Raw genomic sequence first — 14,488 nt, forward strand, 5'->3', positions numbered from 1 at the left:
ACTGGGCTATACACACTGGGAACACACACACAAATGAAGTGTGTAATCAATCAGCCATTTGGTGCTAATGATATATGCTATACAGCCTGTTGATTGTCCCTAACTTCAAACAGGTTATTTTAACATTTTATAATTACTAATATATATTTTTTAATATAGATCTCGCTAGATGTCGTTGAGTAATGTATGATGTCATTTTAGTTCCACAGGGATTTCCAGTGAGGATTTGGCCTCTTGAACAATCATAGCTACATGCACGAGGCTCAATGAAAGGTAAATGCCTTATAAATGTTCCACAATTTGAATGTTATGAATGTGTTTTAGCTTGGTAAAACTGACCACAGTTCCTCTCGTCCAGTCCGTTGGGGCAGTCTTGATGCCGTCACAGGCTGGAACACCAGACCATTTAGAGTACACAGGAACTGACCAGGACAGGCTGCAACCACAGACCATTTAGAGAACCCAGGAACTGACCAGGACAGGATGGAACACACAGACCATTTAGAGTACACAGGAACTGACCAGGAACAGGATGGAACACATTTAGAGTACACAGGAACTGACCAGGACAGGCTGCAACACACAGACCATTTAGAGTACACAGGAACTGACCAGGACAGGATGGAACACACAGACCATTTTAGAGTACAGGAACTGACCAGGACAGGATGGAACACACAGACCATTTAGAGTACACAGGAACTGACCAGGACAGGATGGAACACACAGACCATTTAGAGAACCCAGGAACTGACCAGGACAGGATGGAACACACAGACCATTTAGAGAACCCAGGAACTGACCAGGACAGGATGGAACACACAGACCATTTAGAGAACCCAGGAACTGACCAGGACAGGATGGAACACACAGACCATTTAGAGAACCCAGGAACTGACCAGGACAGGATGGAACACACAGACCATTTAGAGAACCCAGGAACTGACCAGGACAGGATGGAACACACAGACCATTTAGAGAAACCAGGAACTGACCAGGACAGGATGGAACACACAGACCATTTAGAGAACCCAGGAACTGACCAGGACAGGATGGAACACACAGACCATTTAGAGAACCCAGGAACTGACCAGGACAGGATGGAACACACAGACCATTTAGAGAACCCAGGAACTGACCAGGACAGGATGGAACACACAGACCATTTAGAGAACCCAGGAACTAACCAGGACAGGATGGAACACACAGACCATTAGAGAACCCAGGAACTGACCAGGACAGGATGGAACACACAGACCATTTAGAGAACCCAGGAACTGACCAGGACAGGATGGAACACACAGACCATTTAGAGAACCCAGGAACTGACCAGGACAGGATGGAACACATGAACACACGCACTTTCAAGACACCCAATAGAGTACATGAACATCGTTCAGATGTAGGAAGTATTATTTATGAATATGCTTCCTACCCAGTGGAGGCTGCTGAGGGGAGGACGGCTCATAATAACGGTTGGAATGGAGTCAGTGGAATGGTATCAACACATCAACAACGTGGTTTCCATTCCAGACAATATTATGAGCCGTCCTCCCCTCAGCAGCCTGTTACGACCAGTAGTATGTAATACAACACACCTTACTGTATGTCACAAGCACATCATTTCTTCCACTTTCTCATCTCTTCATCTGTCACGGAACATCATTTCAGCACACAACCTAAAAAAATCACCCTAACACCTCTTGTTCAAAATAACTCATGATCTGATTGGTTAAACAGACAGACAGTCTGTAGAGAAAGATTACCTATAGCACCTTCACCCTAACTCTAGGTCTGAGGTCAAACCCTTGACCAATGTCTGTCATCCAGGCCCCAGACTCACGATCTGATTGGTTGAAGAGGCTGTAGTGGACCTGGAGTCCAGGCCCTGTGATTGACACCTCGGACGTCATGACAACTCTGGTTGCCGTGGAGAGGAGGTAGAGGCGCTCAGCATACGGCTGGAGACCTCTCGTCCCCAGAACCTGAGGCAGAGACACAGGTCAAATTATACAGATGAAACAGGTGTGTGTGTGTGTGTGTGTGTGTGTGTGTGTGTGTGTGTGTGTGTGTGTGTGTGTGTGTGTGTGTGTGTGTGTGTGTGTGTGGTGTGTGTGTGTGTGTGTACCTGCGGTTCTGTACCATCCACTGTCCCTGTGTACAGGCCTGGTTATAGTTGGCCCTGCTCAGCTCATAACCTTCAAACTCCAGTGATAGTCCATAGTCTGCAGAGGGCACCTAGGACACACACACATACACACACACACACACACACACACATATAAAATGGAAATACAACAAAATAAAACAGAATGGTCGCATGTTATGACTTGTTAGAGACAGTAGAAGACAGTAGCAGACAATATAATACAATAGAAGACAGTAGCAGACAATATAATACAATAGAAGATAGTAGAGAGACAGTAGAAGAGAGTAGATGACAGTAGAAGAGAGTAGATGACAATGTAAGACAGTAAAAGACAGTAGATGACAGTAAACGAGAGTAGATGACAGTAGAAGACAGTAGCAGACAGTATAATACAATAGAAGATAGTAGAAGACAGTAGAAGACAATATAAGAGTAGAAGACAGTAGCAGACAGTAACAGATTTGATTGATTTGATTTGATTTGATTTTTGATTTGATTTGATTTGACAATATAAGACAGTAGAAGACAGTAGTTGACAATATAAGAGTAGAAGACAGTAGCAGACAGTAGCAGACAATATAAGACAGTAGAAGACAGTAGAAGACAGTAGATGAAAGTAGAAGACAATATAAGAGTAGAAGACAGTAGCAGACAATATAAGACAATAGTAGACAGTAGTTGACGATATAAGACAGTAGAAGACAGTAGTTGACAATATAAGACAGTAGAAGACAGTAGAAGACAGTAGATGAAAGTAGAAGACGATATAAGACAGTAGAAGACAGTAGCAGACAATATAAGACAATAGTAGACAGAAGTTGACGATATAAGACAGTAGAAGACAGTAGCAGACAGTAGAAGACAGTAGAAGACAGTAGAAGACAGTAGCAGACAATATAAGATAGTAGAAGACAGTAGAAGACAGTAGCAGACAATATAAGACAATAGTAGACAGAAGTTGACGATATAAGACAGTAGAAGACAGTAGCAGACAGTAGAAGACAGTAGAAGACAGTAGAAGACAGTAGCAGACAATATAAGATAGTAGAAGACAGTAGAAGACAGTAGAAGACAGTAGCAGACAATATAAGATAGTAGAAGACAGTAGAAGACAGTAGAAGACAGTAGCAGACAATATAAGACAGTAGCAGACAGTAGAAGACAGTAGAAGACAGTAGCAGACAATATAAGACAATAGTAGACAGTAGCAGACAGTAGAAGATAGTAGAAGACAGTAGCAGACAATATAAGACAGTAGCAGACAGTAGAAGACAGTAGAAGACAGTAGAAGACAGTAGCAGACAATATAAGACAATAGTAGACAGTAGCAGACAGTAGAAGATAGTAGAAGACAGTAGCAGACAATATAAGACAGTAGAAGACAGTAGCAGACAGTAGAAGACAGTAGAAGACAGTAGAAGACAGTAGCAGACAGTAGAAGACAGTAGAAGACAGTAGAAGATAGTAGATGACAGTAGCAGACAATATAAGACAGTAGAAAACAATATAATACAGTAGAATGGGATGTACAGTATAACACTCACAGTGAATGTCCAGGTACAGTTGGTGTCTGGTGGGTAGTAGCTGGGATAGAAGGGGTACGTAGACTACCCTGTACCCCTGATACTGGCTGCAGCTCTATGTTGGAGGAACACACTGAGGGGGGGGGGGGGGGGAGAGTGAGGAGAGAGAGGGGGAGAAAGAAGGGAGAGAGAGAGAAAGAGAGAGAGAGTTGGGGGGGGAGAGGGAGAGAGAGAGAGGGAGTGAGAGGGATGGGGGAGAGAGAGGGAGATGGGGAGAGAGAGGGGTGGGGGAGAGGGAGTGAGAGGGATAGGGGAGAAAGTGGGATGGGGGGAGAGAGAGGGAGGGAGAGGGAGATAGGGGGAGAGAGAGGGGTGGGGGAGAGAGAGGGAGAGGGATGGGGGAGAGATAGGGAGAGAGAGGGAGAGGGATGGGGGAGAGATAGGGAGAGAGAGGGAGAGGGATGGGGGAGAGATAGGGAGAGAGAGGGAGAGGGATGGGGGAGAGAGAGGGAGAGGGATGGGGGAGAGATAGGGAGAGAGAGGGATGGGGAGAGAGAGGGAGAGGGATGGGGGAGAGATAGGGAGAGATAGGGATGGGGGAGAGAGAGGGAGAGGGAGAGATAGGGAGAGGGATGGGGATTGATGATGATGAATGTGAAAGGAAGAAAGTGTTTGTAAAGTCCTTGTGTAAGAGAGCAACATATAACTCTCAGTTGAAACATTTTAATAACAACATTATAAACCTCACTTTCAGTGGTCCAGGCCTGTGCAGACAGGGAGAAGGGGTCTTTGTAGTTGTAGAGACCCTGTTTCCAGACCACTGTCATCCACTCTCCTGATGACAACACATGAACAACACGCTCTTGTCTGCTGCAGCCATACAGACTGGTGGTGGAGAGAGAGAGAGAGAGAGAGAGAGAGAGAGAGAGAGAGAGACAGAGAGAGAGAGACAGAGAGAGAGAGACAGAGAGAGAGAGAGAGAGAGAGAGAGAGAGAGAGAGAGAGAGAGAGAGAGAGAGACAGAGAGAGAGACAGAGAGAGAGAGAGAGCTAAATATGGTAATGGATGCATCTGTGGTGTGTGTGAGGATGTTAGCGTGTAGAACATCAACATAAAGTCACTAGGTGTCGAGGTGAATATCTGTTGGTGTTAAAGCATCATGTAGTCTGTCTTTACACCCTGTCTGTCTATACTGGATGTACAGGTAACTGACTAAATTAAGGAAACACCAGCATAGTGTCTTAATATGGTGTTGGTCCACCAAGAGTTTCTGAATCTCTATTGGAGGGATGCGGCACAGTTCTTCCACAAGAAATTCCATCATTTGTTAATTTGTTGATGGTGGTGGAAAACACTGTCCCAGATGCCACTCCAGAATCTCCCATAAGTTTTCAATTGGGTTGAGATCTGGTGACTGAGACAGACACACACACACACTGTTTTAAACCCCCTATGCTCCTTTGAGGCCTCTCTTTCAAAGTCACTGAGATCTCTTCTTCTATCCATGGTAACCAACATACTGTAACGGACAACTTGGCAGTTATTTTGGCAGTTACATGTATTGTACAGATATAGGATCTTAATTTGACGTTTTGTTGGTAAGAAGTTTCCCACAACTCAGGAAATGATTTACATGAATTGCCTGAAAACTCACTCTAACACACGATTATATTAACAGTATTGCACTTTCCATGAAGCCTAATTTTGGTCAAATGATACCCTAACAACTAATCAAGCAAACATTCAAAACCTGTTGCTGCAGGAATATTTTGGTGTGAGAACACAGGTCAAATTAAGATCCAATAGCTCTATATGTATTTATAAACTTACGAGGTGATGAGGTGAGTATCAGTAGGTGTTAAACCATCATAGACAGCCAGTCTATCTCTACACTCTGGTAGCAGCCACTCCATCCTCAGCTCCAGTCTGAAACTCTGGGTGCTGGAGCCTTGCGGGGCCCTGAGGTGCCAAAGGCAGGACGAGCGCTGGGTGTTAGGTCCCCTCATAGCCACCGCTGTGCTGGAGCTGACCACCTGGTACCTGTAGCAGTCTGTGGAGGGGGCAGGAAGGAGGAAGGAGGGGGCAGGAAGGAGGAAGGAGGGGGCAGGAAGGAGGAAGGAGGGAGAGGAAGTGGGAGAGAAAAAGAGAGCAACAGGAAGAGATGAACACTCTTCACTAATTTCAAGTGTACCTACCGTTGACATAGATCAAGCACTTATTAAAGCTTCTAAAATAATGCAGAAAGTGAGGTGAAGATCAAATAAATCATACCAAATGAAGCTTTCAAAAGTTCTACAACTTTGGGGTCTGTTTCTGAGGGGTTAAAAACAAACAAACAAACAAACAAACAAACAAGCAAACAGATAAACAACACGATGAGGCACAAATAATACAACGATCAACTAAACACAAAGAAGAATAAAAACACAGGTCCTTTCCCCACATTCCTCTCCCGCTCACCTGTGATCGAGAAAGAGGGAAGATGCAACAGATATTCTCCATAGTTAGCAGTCTCCTCTCTGTCGCTCCCTCTGTAGGCCCCTAGTAGACTGTGTAGGCAGCTGCTGACTCGCTCCATAGTTACCTTACCAACATGGCTGTCGGGGACTGACAGTACCAGCCAGAAGTGTGCCACCACACTTCCCTCCCTAGGGAAACAAGGGAGCAGGGACATGGTGGTTCCATGAGCTGATAACAGCTGGATAGAAAGTTTGTGTGGGCATTGCAAGAATGTTTTATAGATCAAAATACAGGACCAGTCAAAAGTTAGGATACACCCACTCATTCAAGGGGTTTTCTTTAGTTTTTACTATTTTCTACATTGTAGAATAATAGTGAAGACATCAAAACTATGAAACAACATATATGGAATCATGTAGTCACCAAAAAAGTGTTAAACAAATATTTTATATTCTTCTAAGTAGCCACCCTTTGCCTTGATGACAGCTTTGCACACACTTTGCATTCTCTCATCCAGCTTCATGAGGTGGTCACCTGGAATTTATCATTATTTTACCAGGTAAGTTGACTGAGAACACATTCTCATTTACAGCAAAAACCTGGGGAATAGTTACAGGGGAGAGGAGGGGGGATGAATGAGCCAATTGGAAGCTGGGGATGATTAGGTGACCGTGATGGCCTGGGAATTTAGCCAGGACACCAGGGTTAACACCCCTACTCTTACAATAAGTGCCATGAGATCTTCAGTGACCACAGAGAGTCAAGACACCAATTTTACGTTGCATCCAAAAGATGGCAACCTACAGGGCAATGTCCCCAATCACTGCCCTGGGGCATTTGGATATATTTTTTTGACCTGGGTTAAAGAGTGCCTCCTACTGGCTCTCCAACACCACTTCCAGCAGCATCTGGTCTCCCATCTAGGGACCGACCTAGACCAACCCTGTTTAGCTTCAGAAGCAAGTCAGCAGTGGGATGCAGGGTGGTATGCTGCTGGATTGCATTTACAACAGTCATGAAAGATTTCCCAGATATGCTGAGCAGTAGTTGGCTGCTTTTCCTTCACTCTGCGGTCCAGCTCATCCCAAACCATCTCAATTGGGTTGAGGTTGGGTGATTGTAGAGGCCCGGTCATCTGATGCAGCACTCCATTACTCTTCTTATTGGTCAAATAGCCCTGATACAACCTGGAGGTGTGTTGGGTCATTGTCCTGTTGAAAAACAAATGATCGTCCAACTAAGCGCAAACCAGATGGGATGGCGTATCGCTGCAGAATGCTGTGGTAGCCATGCTTGTTAAGGTTGCCTTGAATTCTAAATAAATCACTGACAGTGTCACCAGCAAAGCACCCCCACACCATCACACCTCCTCCTCTATGCTTCACGGTGGCAACCACACATGTGGAGATCATTTGCTCACGTCCTCTGCGTCTCACAAAGACACGGTAGTTGGAACCAGAAATCTCACATAAGGACAGTTTTCCACCGGTCTATTGTCCACTGCTTGTGTTTCTTGGCCCAAGCAAGTCTCTTCTTCTTATTGGTGTCCTTTAGTTGTGGTTTCTTTGCAGCAATTCAACCATGAAGGCCTGATTCATGGAGTCTCCTCTGAACAGTTGATGTTGAGATGTGTCTGTTACTTGAACTCTGAGAAGCAATTATTTGGGCTGCAATCTGAGGTGCAGTTAATTGTCCATTTCTGAGGCTGGTACCTCTAATGAACTTATCCTCTGCAGCAGAGGTAACTCTGGGTCTTCCTGCGGTGGTCCTGATGAGAGCCAGTTTCATCATAGAGCTTTATAGTTGTTATGACTGCAGTGGAAGAAACGTTGAAATGCCTTGTAATGTTCCGCATTGACTGACCTTCATGTCTTAAAGTAATGATGGACTGTCGTTTCTCTTTGCTTATTTGAGTTGTTCTTGCTATAATATGGACTTGGTCTTTTAGCAAATAGGGGTATCTTCTGTTTAACCCCCCCCCCCCTCTAACTTGGAATGAGTAGGTTTGTCCAAACTTTTGACTGGTACTGTAAAGATACAGGCTACATGATATAGATACACATGTACACGTGTATACAGTGTGTCAATGTTGTGTGGGTAGGTATGTTTAATACCTAGTGACAGTTAAAGTCGGAAGTTTACATACACTTAGGTTGGGGTCCATTAAAACTCGTTTTTCAACCACCATTTCTTGTTAACAAACTATAGTTTTGGCAAGTTGGTTAGGACATCTACTTTGTGCATGACACAATTAATTTTTCCAACAACCATGTACAAACAGATTATTCCACTTATAATTCACTGTATCACAATTCCAGTGGGTCAGAAGTTTACATAAACTAAGTTGACTGTGCCTTTAAACAGCTTGGAAAATTCCAGAAAATGATGTCATGGCTTTAGAAGCTTCTGTTAGGCTAATTGACATCGTTTGAGTCAATTGGAGGTGTACCTGTGGATGTATTTCAAGGTCTACCTTGAAACTCAGTGCCTCTTTGCATGATATCATGGGAAAATCAAAAGAAATCAGCCAAGACCTCAGAAAAAAAATGTAGATCTCCACAATTCTGGTTCTTCCTTGGGAACAATTTCCAAATGCCTGAAGGTACCACGTTCATCTGTACAAACAATAGTACGCAAGTATAAACACCATGGGACCACGCAGCTGTCATACCGCTCAGGAAGGAGATGCGTTCTGTCTCCTAGAGATGAACGTACTTTGGTGCGAAGAGTGCAAATCAATCCCAGAACAATTGAACGAGTCCTATATTGAGATAACCTGAAAGGCCCCTCAGCAAGGAGGAAGCCACTGCTCCAAAACCACCATAAAATGTCAGACTTTGGTTTGCGACGGCACATGGGGAGAAAGATCGTACTTTTTGGAGAAATGTCCTCTGATCTGATGAAACAAAAATAGAACTGTTTGGCCATAATGACCATCGTTATGTTTGGAGGAAAAAGGGGGAGGCTTGCAAGCCGAAGAACACCATCCCAACCGTCAAGCATGGGGGTGGCAGCATCATGTTGTGGGGGGTGCTTTGCTGCAGGGACTGGTGCACTTCACAAAATAGATGGCATCATGAGGAAAGGAAAATTATGTGGATATATTGAAGCAACATCTCAAGACATCAGTCAGGAAGTTAAAGCTTGGTCGCAAATGGGTCTTCCAAATGGACAATGGAAAACAGAGTCAAGGTATTGGAGCGGCCATCACAAAGCCGTGACCTCAATCCTATAGAAAATGTGTGGGCAGAACTGAAAACGCGTGTGCGAGCAAGGAGGCCTACAAACCTGACTCAGGAAGAATGGGCCAAAATTCAACCAATTTATTGTGGGAAGCTTGTGGATGGCTACCCAACACATTGCCCTAAGTTAAACAATTTAAAGGCAGTGCTACCAAATACTAATTGAGTGTATGTAAGCTTCTGACCGACTGGGAATGTGATTAAATAAATAAAAGCTGAAATAAATCATTCTCTCTACTATTATTCTGAAAATAAAGTGGTGATCCTAACTGACCTAAGACATGGACTTACTAGGATTTAAGTGTCAGGAATTGTGAAAAACAGAGTTTAAATGTATTTGGCTAAAGTTTATGTAAACTTCCGACTTCAACTGTATATTTACAGTCATAGATATACAGTACTAGGTATAGAAATACATGACATAGATATGTATCTGGACCTGTATTTCTAGATCTGGTTTTATGTACCCAAAAGCAAAGACTTTGGTGGAGTTGAAGTAGCGAGATAGGTCTGAGCCCTTCACTATCCTCCTCACCTGAGAGACAGAGAGTGAGAGAGAGATGGCGGGGGATAGAGAGAGAGAATTCATATATATATATATATATATGAGAGAGAGAGAAATATATATATATATATACATATAAATATATATATATAAATATATATAGAGAGAGAGGGAGAGAGAGAGAGGGCAATAGTCAGAGCAACAGAGGATTTCAATTGAAAATAAAAAGTTGTGAAACATAAAGACGATACAGAGTGTGTGGAGGGGGGAGGGTCATGCGTGAAGGAGTGTCCAGGTTATTTTCCCATTATCCCTTGTCCTATACCATATCTTGTACTTCCTTTGCCTGGGCTGTGAAGGCTGGGCTGGTGTGAGAGGAGAGACCAGAGGAGTAGTTCCTGTTGAGGATAGAGAGTCTAGCAGTATACTGCTGTTGTACCCTGGGCTCCAGTACCCACACCCTGTACTCTGGAGGGAGGGAGGGGGAGAGACTTACTGGCATGTTACATATCAGATAACCAGTCGTAGTGTGTGTGTGTGCGTGTGTGTGTGTGTGTGTGTGTGTGTGTGTGTGTGTGTGTGTGTGTGTGTGTGTGTGTGTGTGTGTGTGTGTGTGTGTGTGTGTGTGTGTGTGTGTGTGTGTGTGTGTGCGTGCGCGTGTCCCAGGTTATTTTCCCAAAATCCCTTGCTCACCCAGGAAGTACCATGCCAGAGTTGCTCCTCCCGAGAGGATGATGATGGTGACGATGACAAGGAAGGCTAGGAGACACCTGCAGGGTCGTCTCAACATCTTAGAGGACGTCATGGAGGCTTCGTTACCGGGCCCCACCTGTAAACAACAACAACAACAAACACACACACACACACAATGCGACCCAGTTAACAACTGGCCTCGGATCACAGTTTACAGTATTATACTGTATAATCAGGTCTGTAAGAACAGTGGATGAGGATTCTGCACAGACCAGTGCAGAGGCCTCATTCTAAAGCTAGAACTAAAACTGACTTTGATCTAAGGTCAGTTGTACCATTCCCCATTCATAGGTTAGGTTTAGGATTTGAGGAGATTAACCTGACCCCAGATCTGTGTCTATTGTCAACTTCTTCCTGCAGCATAAACCAGCATAAGGCCTGCAGATAGCTATAATAAATGTAGGTGAAGCCTGAAGCCCTGGACAGAGCATTATTCTTATAAAATAAACTATAGGCTATTATAGAATGACTAAACCAATGTGCATTGAACATAAAATAAATATATTATTTATTTTATATAGTATCTAAATCATAGTCCTACATTGTCAATATACTGACCCATTCCAATGGCAGGTCCACAGGAGCTGGTGCTACCTCCAAATCACAGGAGCGCGACTTTTTGGAGCCGTGCCCGAGCGCCATAGCTTCACAAATCCGTTATTCCGCGCGAGACCATCTCCGTCCAAAAAAAAGACCGGTGGAGGATAGTTGGTGGCGTTTTATTTCTTCATGTATCTCGGTAGAATATCCGTCCAGTCAGACATGTCGGTAACGACCGCTAGTAACGACAAGGGAGACAACTTTTATTTGCTAGTCCAAAGGTAGGCTAGAGCCCTCGGTCAACATTTCCAAAATTGCGTTGGATCTCCCGAATTCCCATTGGACCATATAGGCTAGTAGCCTAAACTTTAACCAATAATAGCAATAGCCTAAAATATAAACGTATTTATTAAACGCATTCAAAATGATTGATTGCGAGACATTTATTCTCTCTCTGGTAACTGTCAAAACATTAAACATTTAAGAATAGTCCTCGTTAAGCCTGTAGCACCGTACATACTCTCAGGGATAGGTAACGCACGTAGGCTCTAATGACATCACCAGTCGACGCCTAACAACAGCCCGGCCCCCGGATCCCACAACAGGTATGCCTATGTCCTCTAGACGTAAATTAGTCCAACGGGAGTGTTTGTAAAATGGATAACTCACAACACAGTCAGTAAATTTTTTATTATTTTAACCTTTATTTAACTAGGCAAGTCAGTTTTATTTTATTTTTATTTTTTTAAATTTCCGAACTGAATATTTTTTTATATTTTTTTTATTAACAACAAATCAATACATAAAGCACATGGAGGAACACAAGCATACATAGATTACAAACAATGGACAATCGCGCTAGGGGCGGGGCTAGGGGCGGGGCTAGGGGGTACAATATCACATTACAATTACACAAGGACCTTAAGGGACATGCATATACTTACAATTCTAACAGCTTTTTTGTTAGTAGAGCATTTAACCGTCTTAAAATACAGTTCAATTTCTTTTTGTAGGGTACGAAAATGTGGTTTTCTGTTTGTAAATTTACATTTGTGTATATGAAATTTGGCCAAAAGAATAATGAAATTAATTACATAAAAATGATGTATGTATGTATGTAAAGAATCCAAACAGTACATCTCTCCACAATAGTGTAAAATCTTCATAAATGTGTTCAATTATAAATCTACTGATGTCTTGCCACAGTTTTCTTACATGCATACAATGCCAAAAAAGATGCACAACTGTTTCTGGGTGGTCATTACAAAAGGAGCAATTTGAGTTGATGTTTTCCTTAAACTTCTTCATATAGTGGTTGGCAGGATAATATTTATGAATCATTTTAAAGGAAACTTCCTTAATTTTGTTAACAAGTAGGTATGTGTGTGGCAACATCCAAACTTTTTTCCAACAGACATTATCAATAAATCCATTCCAATAAGGCACGACATAAGGTATAGATACAACATCCTGCTGAAACAAGGATCGTATCGCTCTGTTGTTGAATGGACCTAGGCAAGTCAGTTAAAGAACACATTCTTATTTACAATGACGGCCTACCCTGGCTGATTGGCTGAAATATCAAAAACTCAGTCAAACAGTTAGACAATAAATCTTTATCAAATGCTGTCAATAAGGTTGTAATACAATTCAGCTGCCTTATACATTTTTTCAGTTCTAGCTTAGAGTAATGATCATTTACAAAACCAAAAAATAATTTGAACTGCAAAGTTGGTCTGTGCAATAAACCAGCACTACATTTGTTTTAAACACATATTATCAACATTATTATTTAAATACGTTCTTGAATTGTTAAATAAATGTAATCTTAAATGAACACAAAAAACTGTTTGGAACATCAGCCACTTTCCACATGATTTTTCAGAGACATTACATTCAAGATGGCCATGTTATACACAACATAATAATACATTCTTCATTTCTACTGAGAGATTTATCAGTATCAGATCAGTATTTACTGGGAGCACAATCATAGTATCATATTGATATCATAAATAGATGTAGTACTGACATGAGAGGTAGAAAAGTGTTCAGAAGTGGTATAAAAACGTATCCCTGAGCAGATCAACAGAAACCATATGACATGAGATGTATACGGTCTGATATAGCATGTCTTTCAGCCAATCAGCATTTATAACGGCAACTATATGATATGAATGATGATGTGAGTATAACAGAACTCATATGGCAGGCAAAAACCTGAGAAAAAATCCAACCAGGAAGTGGGAAATCTGAGGTTTGTAGTTTTTCAACTCATTGCCTATCCAAGATACAGTGTAAATTTGGTCCTATTGCACTTCCTAAGGCTTCCACTAGATGTCAACAGTCTTTAGAACCTTGTTTCAGGCTTCTACTGTGAAGGGGGAGCGAATGAGAGCTGTTTCAATCAGGTGTTTGGCAGAAGGCCATGAGCTGGTCACGCGTGTGGCCGTGAGAGCGACCTGCGTTCCAATGCATTTCTAAAGACAAAGGAATTGTCCGGTTGGAACATTATTGAAGATTTATGTTAGAAACATCCTAAAGGTTGATTCTATTCATCGTTTGACATGTTTCTTCAAACTGTAACGGAACTTTTTGAATTTTTGTCTGGACCTAGTGCGCCTCATGAATTTGGATTTGTGAACTAAACGCGCAAACAAAAAGGAGGTATTTGGACATAAACGACGGACTTTATCGAACAAAACAAACATTTATTGTGGAACTGGGATTCCTGGGAGTGCATTCTGATGAAGATCATCAAAGGTAAGTGAATATTTATAATGCTATTTCTGACTTCTGTTGACTCCACAACATGGCGGGTATCTGTATGGCTTGTTTTGGTGCCTGAGCGCTGTACTCAGATCATTGCATGGTGTGCTTTTTCCGTAAAGGTTTTTTTAAATCTGACACAGCGGTTGCATTAAGGAGAAATATATCTATAATACCATGCATAACACTTGTTTCTTTTATCAATGTTTATTATGAGTATTTCTGTAAATTGATGTGGCTCTCTGCAAAAACACCGGATGTTTTGGAAGCAAAACATTATTGAACATAATGCGCCAATGTAAACTGAGATTTTTGGATATAAATATGAACTTTATCGAACAAAACATAAATGTATTGTGTAACATGAAGTCCTATGAGTGTCATCTGATGAAGATCAAAGGTTAGTGATTAATTTTATCTCTATTTCTGCTTTTTGTGACTCCTCTCTTAGTCTGGAAAAATGGCTGTTTTTCTGTGACTAGGTGCTGACCTAACATAATCACATGGTATGCTTTCGTCTTAAAGCTTTTTTGAAATTGGACACTGT

General features: G+C 42.3%; 1 protein-coding gene across 2 annotated transcripts; it reads right to left on the reverse strand.

The window, feature by feature from the left end:
* Nucleotides 1–2,126: 2,126 nt before the first annotated feature.
* Nucleotides 2,127–11,696, reverse strand: LOC109879003 (transmembrane protease serine 6). Of its 2 annotated transcripts, XM_031818599.1 has the most exons (10): nucleotides 11,191–11,693; nucleotides 10,573–10,708; nucleotides 10,205–10,347; nucleotides 9,842–9,909; nucleotides 6,133–6,320; nucleotides 5,944–5,985; nucleotides 5,503–5,722; nucleotides 4,421–4,557; nucleotides 3,694–3,805; nucleotides 2,127–2,238 (listed from the first exon to the last, which is right to left on the reverse strand). In XM_031818599.1, the coding sequence occupies exons 1-10, from the start codon at nucleotides 11,272–11,274 to the stop codon at nucleotides 2,187–2,189; spliced, it is 1,182 nt and encodes a 393-aa protein (XP_031674459.1). In that variant the 5' UTR covers nucleotides 11,275–11,693; the 3' UTR covers nucleotides 2,127–2,186. The 2 variants fall into 2 exon arrangements, with proteins under 2 accessions (XP_031674459.1, XP_031674460.1); XM_031818600.1 differs by lacking the exon at nucleotides 5,944–5,985 and having other exon boundaries at nucleotides 11,191–11,696.
* Nucleotides 11,697–14,488: the final 2,792 nt, after the last annotated feature.

Source organism: Oncorhynchus kisutch, unplaced genomic scaffold (genome assembly GCF_002021735.2).
Source record: "Oncorhynchus kisutch isolate 150728-3 unplaced genomic scaffold, Okis_V2 scaffold1507, whole genome shotgun sequence".
Lineage (NCBI taxonomy): Eukaryota > Metazoa > Chordata > Actinopteri > Salmoniformes > Salmonidae > Oncorhynchus > Oncorhynchus kisutch.